Source organism: Pseudorca crassidens, chromosome 11 (assembly GCF_039906515.1).
Source record: "Pseudorca crassidens isolate mPseCra1 chromosome 11, mPseCra1.hap1, whole genome shotgun sequence".
Taxonomy (NCBI): Eukaryota; Metazoa; Chordata; class Mammalia; order Artiodactyla; family Delphinidae; genus Pseudorca; species Pseudorca crassidens.
In genome coordinates, this window is record NC_090306.1 from 34,130,456 (window position 1) to 34,150,668 (window position 20,213).

Genomic DNA, 20,213 nt, shown 5'->3' on the forward strand with positions numbered 1-20,213 from the left:
ATGCTTAATTATTCATCATAGGTCCAGAGTCTTTTTTATTAGTTCTTGGATTTTCTATCTGGGAAAATTTTGTGAAGCAGTATATATACTTTACAGATAATTTAAGAACATTTTCACAGTTGTCACTACACTTTTAGATTTTAATTCCAAGTCTTCAATTCAGCTAAAATGGCAGTTGTTTTAGAGACTATTTCTTTAATTATTATATGTTTTATCATGCTTCCCTTTTCAGGACCAGAGTTCTGATCAAGCAGGAAAGGAGAAAGCAAAAGGTAAAGAAAAAATATTTTTATTGTGTCTTATAGCCTTATGAGAACAGTGATCTTTTGGAGCACTTTTCCAAGGTTGATAAATTCACCTGAGTGAAACTGGAAGACCATCTTTCTTTAGTCTTCTTCCTTCTTGTAGATAGCTTAATTAGCTACCCATTTTGCTCAGGCAGAGAGTTAAGGATCATGTTGATTCTTGTTGTCATCTAGTTCCAATATATCCCAAGTCTGATCAATTCTCACTAACTGTACTGTTAGCCCCCTGATCCACATCATTATCATTTATTGCCCAGAGTACTATAATGACCTTATAACCTATTTCCTACTTTTTTTAGTGTTTTTTAAAATTTTTACATTGATTGTATTACATAGTAATGTTGAGCATGTATATGCCTTGCAACTGAGCAGTATATATCCCAGAGAAACTTCCACAAGTGCACTTTATGTACATGCTTGTTTGAATCGTTGTTGTTAAGTAGCAAACAAAAAAAAAAAAAGAAAGGAGAAAGAGAGGAAGAAGAAGGACAGGGTACAGGGGAGAGAAAAGGGAGCACCCAAACATTCAGGAGCAGTAGAATGGTTAAGCAAATTGTGGCCTACCCAAGTAATGGTATAGCCATGAAATGTATCATCTGAATGTAATTAATGTAGATGAATCTCAAAAACAATGTTGAGCAAGGGAAGCAACTCACAGAAGAATACAAGCAGTGAGATTCCATTTACAAAAAGTTCCAAAACAGTAAAAATATGTTCAAAGTTAGTAAAATTTAAAGAAAAGCAAGGGAGTGATTATGATGTAAGCAGGATTTTTGTTAACTCAGTGAAATTATACCTTATTGTAAGTTTAACTTGTATTTTCTTGACTACTAATGAAGCTGACTATCTTTTCATTCAGGTTTTCTGTTTGGGGTTTTTTTAAACATCTTTATTGGAGTATAATTGCTTTACAATGGTGTATTAGTTTCTGTTTTATAACAAAGTGAATCAGCTATACATACACATATATCCCCATATCTCTTCCCTCTTGTGTCTCCAGGTTTTCTGTTTCATGAGGTGCTTTTCCAAGTATTTAAAATTTTTTTTCTTTGGGTTCTTTGTCTTTTTCTTATTGTGTCTTTATACATTTAGGAATTCTTTGTCAGTTATATGTGTACTCCATAGCTTTATTTTTACTTCCTTAATGATATCTTTGAAGGAAAGTTCTTACTTTTAATGTCATTGAATTTATCAAAAATTTTTTTGCTTTTTCTTTTACTCTTTTGTATTCTATTCTTCACACAGCAGTTAGTATGATTTTTTTAAAAACACAAGCCAGAATTTATCATTTCCCTGCTTAAAAGCCTCAATTACTTTTCATTGCTTTTAGAATAAATCTGATTTAAACATATCTAAAAGGACCTAAAGGTTCTGCATGCTGCCTGCTTCTCTGACCTTATTTTTTACTACTCGCCCTATTGTTCATTGTATTTCAACCACACTGAGCCTCCTTCTGCCACTCTTCTTCCCTTTCTCTGGAAAATTCTCCCTTGAGATAGTTTTATGTCTGGCTTATCAATCTTGGGTCTCAGCTAAAGTATCTTAGACTGGCTTTCTCTGATCACTACATCAAATAGCTCCCCACCCTCCAGTTACTCTCTCTTCAGTACTCGCTCTTATTCATCACTCTTTTCAAAGTCTGGTATTTTCTTATAAATTTGTTGATTCTGTTCTCTTCCCCCACCCCCTATTAACATATATTCATAAAAAAGGGGTCTTATCACTTTTATTCATTCTGTATCTCCTGTGCCTAGAATTGTGTGTAACATAGGCACTCAATAACTAAATAACCTATGAATGTCATCTGTCCCCAGACTATTTTTCAAAAAATAATCTAACTCTATTTGGATCATTCTTTTGAATATTTATAAGAAAGAAAAAGACTCATGGCCCTTTCCCAAAGTGTTGATCTCTAGTCATGTCATTTTCTTATTCCTTGAAAATTTCATACCTTCCTTTGTCTCCTCAAGCCTCTCTTCCCCAACCCTGTTCTTTATCCCTTCATGCTCATTAGATGACCGTGTCTCATATTTCAAAGGAGATAGAAGCTATCAGATGAGAATTATCTGAAATTTCTATCACCAGTTCTATAAACCATCTTATATCTTCACCCATCTTCTCTTTCCTTCCTGTAACTAAGGAAGTAGTTTCCTTTTGTCAAGGTCTCTCTATCTGTGATCTGGATTCCATTTACTTCTGCTTTCTCAGGGACCTCACTGCATCAATTACTTCACCCCTTTCTTGTATCTTCAGCTATTCTGGGTCAACTGGAGGTTTTGCATCGATATCATACATACTCAATTCTCTCCTGTTGAAACAAGTAAAAGCTCTCTCTGGATCCTTTCCCTTTTCTGCTATGCCCCTTCCCACTTACCTCCCGTTCACTTCTCAGTACACTCCACTATACAGCTCTTGCTAATGCTGAAATTGAACTTCATGTTGTTCAATTCCAAGATATTTTTCAGTCCAACTTACTTTAATATGTCATTATCTCCTGCAGTTTACCATTACCTCCATCTTTTCTTTTTGTAGATGTGTGAGATACAAACAAACCATTCAACACTTCATAAAGTGGACAGTCTCCATTTGGAGAACTGTACACTCCCTTTATCTCAAAACAAGCTTTTACCTTGCTTTCTTCAACACATTCTCCAGATTCTATTCCTGTCTCTCTAGCTGCTTCTTTTAAATAGCTATTATCAAGTTAAAAATTGATTATTTCCTGAGGTTTTTCTAATTATTTTCTGTTTGGCTCTACCAAATGAAACTTGATAGAAAAATTGAGCCTAACCTTGTCAGGTAAATCAATTAGTCACATACCTTTGTTCTTTCTGGGAACACAAAGATTAGAGGCTATCATGATATCTAGAGTATGAGGATCCATTCTCTTCAGCACAGTGTCCCCTGAAATAAAGACTTACTAGCTTTGTAGATAGTCGTTGTACTGGTCTTCCTTATTCCTAGAACCTTATATTTCTATCCTCTGGCTTACTCTTGACTCATCCATCTACCTTAGAAATAATTTCATAAGAAACCTTCCCTCTCCTCCTCTGCCTGACCTCCCACCACCTACCCATAGGTTGACTACCCTTTTGGGGTAGATCCTATAACCTCCTATCACATGGTATTGTAATTATTTGTGTCAGTGTCTCTCTCACCATAGTCTTATTCATCACAAAGTATACTGCCTTAAGAAATAGCATCTTAATTCTAAGATATCATCAATTGTAAGATCCATAGTCAGTTTTTTCAAGGGAAAAAAATATTTACATCCTGAAGGTACTGTCATTTCATTGCTGAACCATAGTATGATCTTTTCTAAGACATTTAAGTCCAATTTGGGATTGCAAATCACTGAAACAAATTATAAACAGATATATTTTATATATATATATATATTTTATATAAACAGATATGTTTATCTACGGTTAATTTTGCATAACAACTTTGTTGCTTGAGAACTGGTACGTTTCTTACAATTCTTACAAGTTTTTTACAATCTTAAGTCTAAGTCTACAGTATAAATGTCTATTATAATTAATGATATTCTGAAAGGTTAATGTGAAAGAGCTTTAATTTCTTGGAAAAGCAATACTTCCTCTTTAGTTTTTTTGCCATCTTGGACCTTCCTCATTTTTGATATCTCACATTTATAATCACATTTATGGCAGTGTATTATGAATTATTAATGGAAGAGAAGATGTTTTCACAATTTGTTATAGTGTTAGTACATAGTAGTTGCTCAATAAATAAGTTTTAAACAAATAAATGCCTTTGAACTTGGTAAATTAAGGGTATAATCTGAAAGAAAAGAATGAAGATAAGGAAGAATAATTAAGTTCAAACAACCAAGAAGAGAATAAATGCTGGATGATAAAAGATAATTATGTACAAGTCTGGTTTAAAAAAAATTGTAGTCATGGAGGTATAACAAAGGGAATTAAATTGGCTTTGGCTGCAGATTATTTCTCACATAGCTGCTTTTTTTCCCCCCTCTTCTCATCTCAGTTGACTTTTAATGGCACCCAGCTGAGAATATCTTTAAGGATTTTTATATCTATAGAATAGCACACTTTGTAGAAAAACAAATTTGTAGCCTGTCAGATTTGTTTTATCAGATTTTTAAAAACTTTCTACATTCAGATAATTTTTGATACCTGTGAATGTCTTTATAAAGTTCTGTCTTAAAAGTATTACATTTAACAAAAGAAAGATTATAAGAGGCTGTGAAATTTAGACTCTTTAGGCAAACTGCAAGTTATCATGATTGATTTTAATTTGTAAACATATAAAGCGTGTCACAAAAATATAAAAATATCAAGTCAAGGGCTTCCCTGGTGGCGCAGTGGTTGAGAGTCCGCCTGCCGATGCAGGGAACACGGGTTCGTGCCCTGGTCTGGGAAGATCCTACATGCCACGGAGCGGCTGGGCCCATGAGCCATGGCCACTGAGCCTGCAAGTCTGGAGCCTGTGCTCCGCAACGGGACAGGCCACAACAGTGAGAGGCCCGCATACTGCAAAAAAAAAAAAAAAAAAAAAGTCAATTATTTGATTGTATTATTGCTTTTTATTATTTATGATTCTGCCTGAAACCATATAGTTGCTGCAATAACTTTTTATTTATAATTACTTTAGGAATATTTTGAAAAGAAAAGGTTAAAATCAAAAATGGAATTACTGGGAGTTTCATCCCCTGTCAAAAATTCTGCTGTCAGTTTAGACCTCCTTAACCTGTATATGGTAAATCAGATATCTTGCCAGAAGGAAACACCTGGTAAGTAAGTTTTTCTAATACCATTTTGTTTTGATTCTGATGTGATTATAAGACTTAGTTCTCTAATAAGTGTAATTTTAGAACTCAAAGGATGTGGAAAGTAAACTAATTTTAAAACTTGGTTGCCTGGTTAAATAAGATTTGTTAATTTTTGCTTAAAATCTGTTGTTTAATCCATTTACTTTTATTTTTAGGTTAAGTGTTATATAAAATTAATTTTATAAGGTATGGTTAGACTTATTACAGTGCAGCTGTTTCAGTTATTACATTATTCTGTCTAGGCAGATAGTTATCAAAGTTTAGCTAAAGAGAAGGAAATAAATGTATTTACTATCTTATACTATTTAGAGAATTTGTTTGAAAGGAAGAGCTGAAAGGATTTTTGTCAGTTTCCTATCTCACAATCTGAATAATTTCGTAGGCATTCCTGGGGTATTAACTATGGTAGTCTAATACTTCAAAATAAAATTCCTTTTGGCATGCACTTTGATTCTTTAAGTAAATAAAAAGTTTAATCAGAGTATTTTTTTTCTCTAAAGGGAACTTGTGTCTGATATTTAATTTTTAAAATAAATGCTAAAATGAGAGCTTAAAGAAGTAAGAGAGTTCATAAATGATGGATAGAAATTGATCATACTGTTCTTAGTATCCCCTCTTTTCCTTTCTCTGCCATTTTTGTTTCTCCCTCCACAGATGGCAGTTTACACAAGTAAAAAACTTTTACTGTAGTAAAAGTAAATATGTTATTCATGGACTTTGGGAATAAAAGCTTTTGTTGTAAATCTGTCTGTTGAATTTACCTTTTATTTTCTTCACTTGTATAATACAGTGTTATCAACTATAGTCACCACATTTTACACTAGATCTTCAGACCTTAATCATCATACAGCTCAAAGTTTGTGCCCTTTTACCAGCCTCTCCCTATTTCCCCTACTCTCCAATCCCCAGCCCCTGGAAACCACTTTTCTACTCTGTGTTTCTATGAGTTTGACATTTTTTTTTTAAGACTCTACATGTAAGTGATTCTACATTTTTTTTTTAAGATTCTACAGTGCACAAGGGTTCCCTTTTCTCCACATTCTTGTCAACACTTGTTATCTCTTCTCTTTTTGATAATAGTCCTTCTGACAGGTATGAGAAGATGTCTTATTGTGGTTTTGATTTGCATTTCCCTGATGATTAGTGATGTTGAGCACCTGTTGGCCATTTGTATGTCTTTGGAAAAATGTCTATTCAGGTCCTCTGCCCATTTTAAATTAGATTGTTTATTTTTTTGCTAATGACTTATGTGAGTTCTTTATATATGGTGGATATTAATCCCTTATTAGATACATGATTTGCAAATATTTTCTCCCATTCCATAGGTTGCCTTTTCATTTTGTTGATGGTTTCTTTTGCTGTGCAGTAGCTTTTTAGTTTAATGTAGTCTCACTTGTTTATATTTGCTTTAGTTGCCTTTGTTTTGCTGTCAAATCCAAAAAATCATTGCCAAGATGGATGTCAAGGAGCTTAAACTTTATGTTTTCTTCTAGGAGTTTTATGGTTTCGAGTCTTATAATTTTTACTTTTTTTTTTTTTTGGCCACGCTATGTGGCATGTGGGATCTTAGTTCCCAGACCAGGGATCAAAGCCTTGCCCCCTGCACTGGGAGTGTGGAGTCTTAACCACTGGAATGCCAGGGAAGTCCCTAGGGTCTTATAATTAAGGCTTTAATCCATTTTGAGTTGATTTTTGTGTATGGTGTAAGATAAGGTTCCAGTTTTGTTCTCTTGCATGTGCTGTCTGATGATGAATTTATCTTTATGTATTTTCTTTCTCCCTTACTTTCTTTTCACTTATGCATTCAACATATGTTTACTGAATACCTACCATAAGTATTGTGTTGGATGCTGGGAATAGAATAGGAAGTGACAAGGTCGGGACATGATACCCCAAAATATGGCACCTTGGCATTTTGAATATTTTAAGCTGAAGGAATTTGAGAAGCAGCATGTGCAGGAAGGATTCTCATGTGAGAGGTACCCTATATCTGGAGGAAAGGAACATCTTTATCTCCAAGACAGAGGGGCACTGAGAGGAATCTAAATGAACGGGACTGCTGTTTCCCCCAGTTTACTACACTTTGCTCATACCCTTTTTTTGTCCTATCACATTCTTTATGACTTTCCATTGTTCGTCAAACCTAGCATTAAAATGCTCAGGTTTAAACACTTCTTTGGGTCTTCATTTTCTTTTTGAAGTTTTCTATGTAAAACCTATATTAAGTAAATTTGAATGTTTTCCTCTTGTTAATCCCTGTTTTGTTACAGGGGCCCCAGCTGGGAGTTTAGAAAGGTAGAGGATAGAGATATTTCTACTCTCCTACAAAAGCAAGACTTTATTAGTGAGGACTCATGACTGCAAACAACAGACATTTAAAAATATATACTTATTTAATGTTGTGATATGAATGCTTGTGTCCCCCCCCCTCCAAACTCATATGTTGAAATCTTAATCCCTAATGTTTAAGAGGGACATTTAGGAAGTGATAATGTCATGAGGGTGGAGCCCTCATGGATAGCATTGTATCCTTATTAAAGAGACCCCAGAGAGCTCTCTTTCCCTTTCTACCATCTGAAGGCACAGTGAGAAGATGACTGTGAACAGGAAGCAGGCCCTCACCAGACACCACATCTGCCAGCGCCTTGATCTTGGACTTCGCAGCCTCCAGACTGAGAATTAAATTTCTGTTGTTTATAATCCACCCAGACTATGGTATTCTGTTACAGCAGCCTTGAAGGGACCAAGGCACTTAACTAAAAGGAAGGGCTGTGGTGCAGCAGGGCCTCAGAGACTGCTTGGATCAGGGACTTGAATACAGCCAAGATTCTTTCTCACTTCAGATATTACCTTCATTCTCTCAGACTGTCTTCGTCATTGAGGCTTAAAACATTACCTTAGGGGCTTCCCTAGTGGTGCAGTGGTTGAGAGTCCGCCTGCTGATGCAGGGGACCTGGGTTCGTGCCCCGGTCTGGGAGGATCCCACATGCCGCAGAGCAGCTGGGCCCGTGAGCCATGGCTGCTGAGCCTGTGCGTCCAGAGCCTGTGCTCCGCAACGGGAGAGGCCACAGCAGTGAGAGGCCCGCGTACTGCAAAAACAAACAAACAAAAAAACACATTACCTTAAAAAATTAATATTGCTCATCTCTCCTAGTTTTGCTACCAGGGAAATACTGAGATCTGTTTCTCTGGTTCTGAACTTTAAAAAATTCCACTGGAGGGATGTTGCCTTGCCCTACTGGTGCCAGGGCCCAGCACTGGAACAATTACTTATTTTTTTAACTTTTTATTTTATACTGGAGTATAGCTGATTAACAATGTTGTGACAGTTTCAGGTGCACAGCAAAGCGATTCAAACCTACATATATATGTATTCATTCTCCCCCAGGCTCCCGTCCCATCCACGCTGCCATGGAACAATTACTTATAACCAGAGGGAACAATTATTAATTCTTCTTGGGTCAGATGGGTACCCATTATTTTTTCCAGAAAGGCAGGGTTTTATAACATAGAAAGTCTCCACTAGAACTACATAGTTGGTGCATGTGTAAAAGCATTTCACAGAAGAGTTGTCAAAAGTACTGAACAGACAAAATAGAGACTTCTTCTATAAAGAGAGACAAGGATTCTGCTCTTTAAAGTTTAAAAATCTAGTGAGGGAAATAGAGTTAATCAAGTACTGCAAACTATGGTAAGTGCTATAATAGAGAACTTATATAGCTTTATGGGAATGTATCAGACAACATCTGATATAGCCTGGGCGTCAGGGAAGTCTTGGAGGAAGTAAAAAGTAGAAGTGAGTAGAGCCCCTTTCACGAGGAATATATAAGATAATGAAGAAAAAGAGATAGATTTGACTTACTGTGATAGTATTGTAATGACTTCTAGCATATATATCTATAGAATATAGGTGGTTTTCAGTAAATTTCTAAAATGTACATTTATTTAATAAACATAGTATATCAAACGCTTTTAAAAGATTTTATTATTCTTATAGATTTTTATAAATTGTAATTGTAATTTTTTTCATTATAGAAACTGTGAGAAAACCAATCCACGTGAATATGAATAGAGACATAAAAATGCCCCTAAGAAAGCATGATATAGAGCTTCCAATGTCGCCTCCCTGTGTACCATCTAACCTCTGCATTGATGATGTAGAAAACAAGTAGGTTTTAGCTAAGTTGTATATTATTAGGTATTTAAAATGGGTCATTATTAACACTCATTTATTCATTGGAAAATGTACAAAGGATTTATCCTTCTAAGCTTCAGTTTTTATTTGTTCGGCTGTTATAATATTATTAAACTATTAAGACCTTTATCAAATGACCAAATGTCCACACTAAGTTTTTGTACACAGTTTCACTTTCTTTATCATAAAAATGTCTCTCTTGTAATAATATAATTTTTAGAAAACTCAGTAATATTATAACCCTGGAATGAAGAGAGTTACTTAGAGTTCCATATGTTTTCAAGTATTTGTGTAGAACAGTATGAATTTTAAATAGATATAAAAAGATGGTCAATTTTATTGCCAGCTATATTTTTAACCTTAAAATTTTATTTTCGTTAGTATATACTATCAAAGACTAAGCAGCAAGGAAGAATTTGATCCAGTTCAGGTGAGGTTTTTTTTTTTTTTTTTGACAATTGTGACATGCCACCAAATGATACAAATTTTTCAAATACTGGAGAAAATTATAGTCCTTAAAATTATTCTTTTAAAAGTTTTTAATGTAAGGAACCTATACATTAAAATATTTTAACTGATTGCTTATGAGAAACAATTTGGAGTTCTGGTAAAGTAGACTAGGCCTACATGTGCATAACATTTGATTCTGCTTGTTACTGACAAACTGCAAAGGATAATTCATTAGGAGATTCCTACTTTGGGTTCATGTGATCATTGAGTAATTCATCTCTTCAAACATAGTGATCAGATTATTTTACATCAAATTGTGATTTTCAATATTCACATTGTTTCTAAGATTATTTTTTAAAGTATTGCAAATGATTATTTTTTAGCAAATAATTTTTAATTTAAACATTTTTATTTTTTTAAATTGAAATATAGTTGATTTGCATGTCATGTTAGTTTCAGGTGTACAACACAGTGACTCAGTTATATATATATATGTATGTATGTATGTGTGTGTGTATATATATATATATATATTCTCTTTCAGATTCTTTTCCCTTATAGGTTATTACAAAATATTGAGTGTATTTTTCTGTGCTATACAGTAGGACTTGTTGATTATCCATTCTGTATATACTAGTGTGTATACATTAATTCCAACTTCTTAGTTTATTCCCCCCTCCCTTTCCACTTCGGTAACTGTAAGTTTGTTTTCTATGTCTGTGGGTCTATTTCTGTTTTGTAGATAAGTTCATTTGTATCTTTTTTTTTTATTCCACATATAAGCTATATCATATATTTGTCTCTCTCTGTCTGACTTCACTTAGTCTGGTAGTCTCTAGGTCTGTCCATGTTGCTGCAAAAGACATTATTTCATTCTTTTTTATGGATGAGTAATATTCCATTGTAACTATAAACCACATCTTCTTTATCCATTTATCTATTTGTAGACATTTAGGTTTGCTTCCACATCTCAGCTATTGTAAATAGTGCTGCAAAGAACATTTGTGTGTATGTATCTTTTCGGATTATGGTTTTCCCCAGATATATGCCCAGGAGTAGGATTGCAGGATCATATGGTAGCTCTATTTTTAGTTTTTAAGGAACCTTCATACTGTTCTCCAAAGTGGCTGTATCAGTTTACATTCCAACCAACAGTGTGTAGGAGGGTTCCCTTTTCTCCACACTCTCTCCAGCATTTATTGTTTGTAGACTTTTTAAGGGCCATTCTGACCGGTGTTGGGGTGATGCCTCATTGTAGTTTTGATTTTCATTTCTCAAATAATTAGCAATGTTGAGCATCATTTCATGTGTCTTTTGTCTACCTGTATGTCTTCTTTGGAGAAATGTCTATTTAGATCTACTACCCAGTTCTTGATAGGTTATTTGTTTTTTTGCTGTTGAGCTCTATGAGCTGTTTGTATATTTTGGAAATTAATCCCTTATCAGTCTCATCACTTGCAAATATTTTCTCCCATTCTGTAGGTTGTCTTTTGATTTTTTTATGGTTTGCTTTGCTGCAAAAGCATTTAAGTTTAATTAGATCCCATTTGTTTATTTTTGTTTTTATTTCCATTATTCCAAGAGATGGATCCAAAAAGATATCGCTGTGATTTATGTCAAAGAGTGTTCTGCCTATGTTTTCCTCTAGGAGTTTTATAGTATCCAATCTTACATTTAGGTCTTTAATCCATTTTGAGTTTATTTTTTACATTGTATTAGAGAATGTTGTAATTTCATTCTTTTACATGTAGCTGTCCAGGTTCCCCAGCACCACTTACTGAAGAAACTGTCTTTTCTCCATTGTATATTCTTGCCTCCTTTATCATAGATTAATTAGCCATAGGTGCCTGGGCTTTCTGTCCTGTTCCATTGATCTATATGTCTGTTTTTGTACCAGTACCATATGTTTTGAATACTGTAGCTTTGTAGTCTGAAGTCAGGGAGACTGATTACTCCAGCTCTGTTTTTCTTTCTCAAGATTGCTTTGGCTATTTGGGGTCTTTTGTGTTTCCATACAAATTTTTTAAAATTTTGTTCTAATTCTGTGAAAAATTCCATTGGTAATTTGGTAGGGCTGGCATTGAATCTGTAGATTGCCTTGGACAGTGCAGTCATTTTAACAACATTAATTCTTCCAATCCAGGAACACAGTGTATCTTTCCAACTGTTTGTGTCACCTTCAGTTTCTTTCATCAGTGTCTTATAGTTTTCAGAGTACAGGTCTTTTGCCTTCTTAGGTAGGTTTATTCCTAGATATTTTAATCTTTGTGATGCAATGGTACATGGGATTGTTTCCTTAATTTCTCTTTCTGATCTTTCATTGTTAGCATATAGAAATGGAACAGATTTCTGTATATTAATTTTGTATCCTGCAACTTTACCGAATTCACTGATGAGCTCTAGTAGTTTTTGGGTAGCATCTTTAGGATTTTCTATGTATAGTATCATGTCATGTGCAGTGACAGTTTTACTTTCTGTTTTCCAGTCTGGATTCCTTTTATTTCTTTTTCTTCTCTGATTGCCATGGCTAGGACTTCTAAAACTGTGTTGAATAAATATCATATGATATAGCTTATGTTTGGAACTTTTAAAAAAAGACAGAAACTGTGTCCACAAGAGTGGACATTCTTGTCTTGTTCCTGATCTTAGAGGAAATGCTTTCAGCTTTTCACTGTGGAGTATGATGTTATCTGTGGGTTTGTCATATATGGCCATTATTACGTTGAGGTATGTTTCTTCTATGACCACTTTCTGGAGAGTTTTTATCATCAAGGGATGTTGAATTTTATCAAAAGATTTTTCTGTATTTATTGAGATGATCATATGGTTTTTATTCTTCAGTTTGTTAATGTGGTGTATCATGCTGATTAATTTGTGGATATTGAAAAATCCTTGCATCCCTGGTATAAATCCCGCTTGATCATGGTGTATGATCCTTTTAATGTATTGTTGGTTTCGATTTGCCAATATTTTGTTGAGGATTTTTGTATCTAAGTTCATCAGTGATATTGGCCTGTAATTTTCTTTTTTGAAGGTATCTTTGTCTGGTTTCTGTATCAGGGTGATGGTGGCCTCATAGAATGAGTTCGAAGTGTTCCTTTCTCTGCAATTTTTTGGAATAGTTTCGGAAGGGTAGATGTTAACTCTTCTCTAAATATTTGGCTGAATTCTCCTGTTAAGTCATCTGGTCCTGGACTTTTGTTTGTTGGGAGTTTTTAAATCACAGATTCAATTTCAGTACTTATGATTGGTCTGTCATATTTTCTATTTCTTCTTGGTTCAGTCTTGGAAGATTGTACCTGTCTAAGAATTTGTACATTCCTTCTAGGTTGTCCATTTTCTTGGCATATAGTTGTTTGTAGCAGTCTCTTATGATCCTTTGTATTTCTGTGGTGTTGGTTGTAACTTCTTTTTCATTGCTAATTTTATTGCTTTGGGTGCCCTCCCCTTTTTCTTTATGAGTCTGGCTAAAGGTTTATCAATTTTGTTTATCTTTTCAAAGGACCAGCTTTTAATTTCATTGATCTTTTCTATTGTTTTCTTGGTCTCTATCCCATTTATTTCTGCTCTGATCTTTATGATTTTTTTCCCTTCTACTAACTTTGGGTTTTGTTTGTTCTTCTCTCTGTAGTTGCTTCAGGTGTAAGGTTAGGTTGTTTGAGGTTTTTCTTGTTTCCTGAGGTAAACTTGTATCACTATAAACTTCCCTCTTAGAACTACTTTTAGCAAATAAAATTTTAATCAATTAGAAAATGCACAGATTGTGATTAAAGCTTGAAATATTAAGGTCTAAGGCTATATTATTCATTACCCTTTCTTTCCTTTGAATTGCTAAAGTTATACTAGAGAAAGATAACAACAGTGACACTAAAATCTCTTGGAAATTTTTTCACCTGTAATGTGGATTAATGAAACTCAGGTTTCCCATCTTTAGGAGATGGCATGTAGGAGAATGGGGCTTGAGGATGGAGGGGACCAAGTGTGATAAAGGCAAATGAAAAGGAGCTCTTAAGTATAATCTTAGTTGATAACCTCTCTTGTCCATTACTGATGGGCTTGCCTTTCCTTGGGACTTTTTCTGCAACCCATGATCTTTTTGCACTTCTATTTTCACTTTCATCTTCTCTGGTTTTCACATTTTGGCAAACCAAATTATTGTATCTTCTTTCATATAGTCATCACAAGTCATGGACTCATATAGAATGTTTGAACCTCAGTTCAACAGAACAGAAAACTGCAGTTTCACTCCACCATCTTTTTCAGCTGAATTATCTTCCAATAGAAATATTACAAAACTAAATTTCATTCCCAGAATAGCACCTAGTCTTCAGAAAGTTGCATATGAAGAGAAGCAGAATGAACAGATATCTTTGGATCACGAGTTCTTAGCATTTTGATATTATTATATTTTTATGATATATTCCTTTCTCTTTTTTTAGATTTAAAAATATTAGTTGCGAATTGCTATAGTTATAGCTAAAATAAGATATAAATTAAGTGTAATTGTTCCTCAAAGGTCAAAAACTTAATTCTCTGCACTGTAGAAGATTATGAATCCAAAAACTGGAGTGTTCTTTAAAAATCTTTGAAAAAAATCATTTTTTATAAAATTGATAGTGAAATTGAAAATCGTTCAGTGTGTTATATAGTAGTATGATTGTAATCACAGTAAATATCTAGTTGGTGATGTAATGGTGGCCCGGTAGACATGTTATGGAAAGGCTCTTGTGAGTAGCAGTACATAATCTCAGTGATATCATAGTAGCCTGTTAAAGTATGAGTTGTGATGGCTTGATTCTTTTTATGATTTGTCAGATAACAACGTTATATGCACTTCAATTATAATTATACAAATATATTCATATAGAGATGTGTAGTGCTAAAATATTGTTCAATCATTGTGTACTCTAAAGTAAAAATATGAAAATGTCCAAAATTTAAAATTCTGAAATATATCTGCCATAGAACATACCAAGAAATGATTTTTTATTAAATTTATATAGAGTTTAAAAATAAAATTATTAAAGATTACTAATGTATAATGATAGGAAAATGGTTGTATAAACACTGTCTTATTAATAGGAATATTTAGTTTGAATTTCTCCCATTTTTAGCATGCAGTAGTTTTATGCCATATTTATGTAGTTATTATTTTTAAATTAATTTATAATTATAAATTTATAAATTATAGTTATATATCATGCTATATTATAGTTATATATAATATATAACATGATTCAATTTTATTAAAGTATGTTTTCTGTTTTTCAGAAGAGATAAAATGAAGTATTATGTTTCAGTGATATGTGTTAGCCTTATTAATTTGAGCACCCAATAATTTTTGAAAGATGCAGTGAAAAACATCCAAGTACCCATTCAGTTTGTATTTTATAAGACTAAAACTTGCATCCTAGATCAGTTTATAGGCTAGAGAATGAAATGCTCTGTAATCTCCTACTTATAGACTGCAGGTTAGTGATTATCTCCAGAGGGGTAAATAATGTTATTCTTAATATGACAGAAGAGAAAAAGAGAGTTTAATGTCTCTGTCCAAGGCATATTGTCACATTGTGACCTTTTAATGAAGTATTTAATAGTTCATTTGGAGGGATTTCAAGAAAAGTGAGAAGAATTAAAATGAAATTATATGATAAAAAAGAAATTGAGTTGAAAAAACATTTTAGAAGAAAAAGTGTTCTGGGGCTCACTTCTCACTTCCCTAGAAAAGTAGTATTTGAGCCCATATATAATATTCCCTTCTCTTTTGATTTGTTTGTTTGTTTCTCACTTCAAGGGATGCACCTTTGTCTCTGCACCTCTGTCACTGTCTCTCTGAGGCTGAGATGTGAGATGTATTATCAGACTTTATTTTCAGCTCTCCCTGACTTCAGACCTTTTTTTTTTTAAGACTTTCAGTATCTCTTCTTGTCTCCCCCTCTTTTTCTCCTATTTCTGTCACTGATTGTCTTTGGACTTGTCATTTCTATGTTTGATGACTTGTAGATAAATATATACTACAGATATAAACTATTGTTGCTGGATAGATTAGTGCTGGGCCAATATAATATATTTATATGGTACTTTCCACATTAATAAATGGATTATCTCAACTGCTTTTCACAATAGTCTTCCAACACTTTCTCCATTTTGTATTCAAATATTTGATATTTGGAAATATTAAAGTAGCAGTATAAAATTACTCAGTAAATGGAAAAACTGAGATAAGTATAGCTGTTTTCTTGGGAGAGATAATGTATTTTTTGTCAGAGAAATTTAACTTTTATTTACTCAAGATCCTGGTGTACTGGGTATTTTTTTAATTTTTTTTTTAATCTCTGAGAAAATGTTTAGCTGACCATAGTATCAACCCTGTTATTTCAATAATTACTCAAATACTGATATTGCTTTCATTGTTATAACAGTATTTATTTTGTTTTCAATTAGGACACAATTACTTTATTTTAGACTAAAATAATACATTTTTGTATATATATATGTTCACTTAAATGGCATTTGTGATAAATAATTTAACTTGTATATATGTACATTTACCACTTTGGCAGGCTCTTCCTTTCTTTTTGCAGCTCAGTAGTGTTAATTATTCTAATTCCTTGGTTTCTAAATTAAATGAAAGTCAAGATACTTTCAGTCCATCATATGAAACAGCACAATTTGGACCATTAGTTGAAAGATTAAACAGGTAAGCAAAGATGTTGAACGTAATAAAGAACCTGTAGCATTCTTTCCTTGAATTATTAATTTGACTTTTAATAGATACAAATATCTTTTGTTAGAAATGTAAGCAGACCTAAATATTACTTCTAGAAAAAAAACACTATCAGTAAAATGTAGCATTTCACTAAAACACTTATAAGTAATTATTTTCTAATGTGCACATTTACCTTTCATTTATTTATTTTAAAACATATTTGGAACCAAGGTGTTTTGTACCTGTTTTATAATCTCCATGACTTACTTGCTTCTTTTGCTGTGTCGTATCATATTAATTTCTTTTTCATATTTATGATAGTTGATCAGTGTCTTATTTTTATTTTCTAGATGTCTGTATATAAACCCTAGTTATTTGTTTTAAATCCATTGAACTTGTCAAACCAGTTTGAATTACTCTTGGTAATTGTGGTGAGAAACCTTGACTCTGTAATCCTACCCATCTTCTTCATGGTAGTAAAAGGCAACACTATTCACTCAGCTGCTTAAGCCAAAATAAAAGTTGTCCTCAATTCCTTCCTTTTCTTCATCTTCCAATATACATTTCACCAACAAAGTATTGTCATTTCTGTATTCTGATAAACTTTAAAATTATTTACTTACATTTTCATCTCAAAGGGTTCCATCCCAGTCTAAGCAACCACTGCTTCTTGCCTGGAGAATTGTAATAGCCACAAAACAGTTCTTTTTGTTTTCTCTTTGTCCTGAGATAAATTTTTTTTACAACTTTATTAATGTATAAGCAACGTACAACAAAGTGAACTTATCTGAAATGTGCACTTCAATAAGTTTTGACCTGTGTTAAAAATAATGAACTTATTTATCATCTCCAGTAGTTTCTTGGGCACCTTTGTAATCGCTTCTTCTGGTCACTTCACATCCCTTACTCCCATCCCAAGACAACTGCTGATCTGCTTTCTGTCACTATTGATTAGTCTTTAAGTGGCATCATACAATATGTTCTCCCTTTTTTTTGTTTAGCTTTTTTCACTCAGCATAATTATTTTGAGATTCATCTATATTGTTTATTGTATATATCAATGTCTGTTTCTTTTTATTGCTGAGTAGTATTCCATTGTATGGACATAGCACAATTTATTCATCTGTTGATGGACATTTGGATGTTTTTCTCCCAGTTTTGGCTATTCCAAATAAAGCTACTATGAACATTGATACTGAAATCTTCGTTTGGACATATGCTTTCATTTATTTTGGGTAAATATTTACAAGTGGAATAGCTGGGTCATATGGTAGGTGTATGTTTAACTTTTCAAGAAACTGACAAACTGTTCTCCCAAGTGATTTGTGTCATTTTTACATTCCCATGAGCAATGAGTGAGAGTTCCATTTGCAACACATACTTGACAACACTTGGTACAATCAGTTTTTTTTAATTTACACCATTCTAGTCAACATGTAATGGTGTCTCATTGGGGTTTTAATTTTGCATTTCCCTAATGACTAATGATGTTAGCATCTTTTCATGTGCTTCCTAGCCATTTATGTATCTTTGGTGAAATGCTTACCCTTTTCGTTTTCTTAATGGTGTCTTTTTGACACCAAACTTTTTTACAAAGGTTTTAATTTTGATGAAATCACACTTATTAATTTTTTAATTTATGAATCATGCATATGGTGTCAAAGTTAACAAATCTTTGCCTAAGACAAGGCCAGGAAGATTGTCTCTTATGTTTTCTTCTGTCTTGTAGTTTTCAATCTAATATTTTTTATTTTATTTTATCTTTAAATTTATTTTATTTATTTATTTTTAGCTGTTTTGGGTCTTCATTGCTGTGTGCAAGCTTCCTCTAGTTGCGGCGAGCGGGGGCTACTCTTTGTTGAGGTGCACAGGCTTCTCATTGCGGTGGCTATTCTTGTGGAGCACAGGCTCTAAAAACACAGGCCTCAGTAGCTGTGGCACATGGGTTCAGTAGTTGTGGCTTGTGAGCTCTAGAGCACAGGCTCAGTAGTTGTGGCGCATGGGCTTAGTTGCTCCGTGGCATATGGGGATCTTCCTGGACCAGGGCTTGAATCCATGTCCCCTGCATTGGCAGGCGGATTCTTAACAACTGCACCACCAGGTAAGCCCTCAATCTAATTTTTTTTTTTTTTTTTTTTTTTGCGGTACGCAGGCCTCTCCCGTTGCGGAGCACAGGCTCCGGACGCACAGGCTCAGCGGCCATGGCTCACGGGCCCAGCCACTCCATGGCATGTGGAATCCTCCCGGACCGGGACATGAACCCGCGTCCCCTGCATCGGCAGGCAGACTCTCAACCAGTGTGCCACCAGGGAAGCCCCTCAATCTAATATTTTTGAGTTAATTTTTATGTATGGTGTGAGGTAAGGATTTAATTTCACCATTTGCATTTGTGGAAAGAGAAGAATAACTTCTCCCCACTGAGTGCTTTGAGACTTTAGTTGAAAATTAATTGACCAAAAATATGTTTTGTTTTCCCTGTAATCTCAATTCTGTTTTATTTATCAATCATGTCTATCTTTGTTTGTCACACTGTATACTAAAGCTTTAGTATAAGTTTTGAAATTGGGACTTGTATTAGTCCTCCAATTTGTTCTTCTTTTTCAAAAGTGTTTTAGGTTGTCTTAGCCCTTTGCATTTTCATATAAGTTTTAGGATCACCCGGTCAGTTTCTGGGGAAAAAAAAACTTTAATTGGATTTTTATAGGGATTGTGTTGAATCTATAGATCAATTTGGGAGAAATTTTAACATTTTAACAACCAAATTTAACAATTTTAACAAAGTGATTCTTCCAATCCATGAGCATGAAATGTTTCTCCTAATCGATTTTTCTGTATGTCATAGGAGCTTTATTCTTAATAGCCCCAAACTTCAACTAACCCAGAAGTCCATTAAGAATAGAATATTATATAATATTCATGTAACGGAATAGTACATGGAAAAGAAAAAGAATGGACTGCTAATGTATGTAATAGCAAGCAAGAACATGAATAAATCTCAACACAAAAAGAGAACCATTGTATAATTCAATTTAAATGAAGCTCAAAGACAGGCTAAAATAATGTATAGCAACAGTAATCAGAATGGTGGTTACTTTTGAGAGGTATGGACTTGGAGGGACATGAGAGAGCCTTCCAGTGTGTTTGAAGTGTGATTTTCTTTCTCTCCAGCTTTAATAACATAACTGACAAATAAAAATTATATATATTTAAAGTGTTCACTGTGATGATTTAATATACATACACATTTTGAAATGATTACCACAATCAAGCTAATTAACACATCCATCACCTCACATAGTTACCATTATTGTATGTGTGGTAAGACCACTTAAGATCTACTCTTAACAAATTTCCAGTGTAAATATAGTATTAAGAACTATAGTCACCATGCTGTACACTAGATCCCCAGAACTTATTCATCTTATAACTAGAAATTTGTACCCTTTGACCAATATTTCCCATTTCTCCCACTTCCCAGCCCCTGGCAACCACCATTCTACTCTCTGCATTTTTGAGTTTGGCTTTTTAGATTCTACATATAAGTAAGATATACAGTATTTATCTTTCTGTGTCTGACTTTTCACTTAGCAAAATATCCTCCATGTTCTTTCATGTTGTCACAAATAGAAGGATTTTCTTTTTTTTTTTTTATTTTGCAGTACGTGGGCCTCTCACTGTTGTGGCCTCTCCTGTTGCGGAGCACAGGCTCCGGACGCACAGGCTCCGCGGCCATGGCTCATG

General features: G+C 33.8%; 1 protein-coding gene across 1 annotated transcript in view; it reads left to right on the forward strand.

Annotated features, from left to right (window-relative positions):
- Positions 1-239: 239 nt before the first annotated feature.
- REDIC1 (regulator of DNA class I crossover intermediates 1) overlaps positions 240-20,213 on the forward strand; it is a 72,853-nt gene continuing 52,879 nt past the window's right edge. The window contains 6 exon segments of the mRNA XM_067698645.1: positions 240-272; positions 4,941-5,079; positions 9,154-9,286; positions 9,695-9,743; positions 13,939-14,144; positions 16,353-16,463. Coding sequence (XP_067554746.1) covers positions 4,974-5,079; positions 9,154-9,286; positions 9,695-9,743; positions 13,939-14,144; positions 16,353-16,463 — 605 coding nt within the window. The 5' untranslated portion in view covers positions 240-272; positions 4,941-4,973.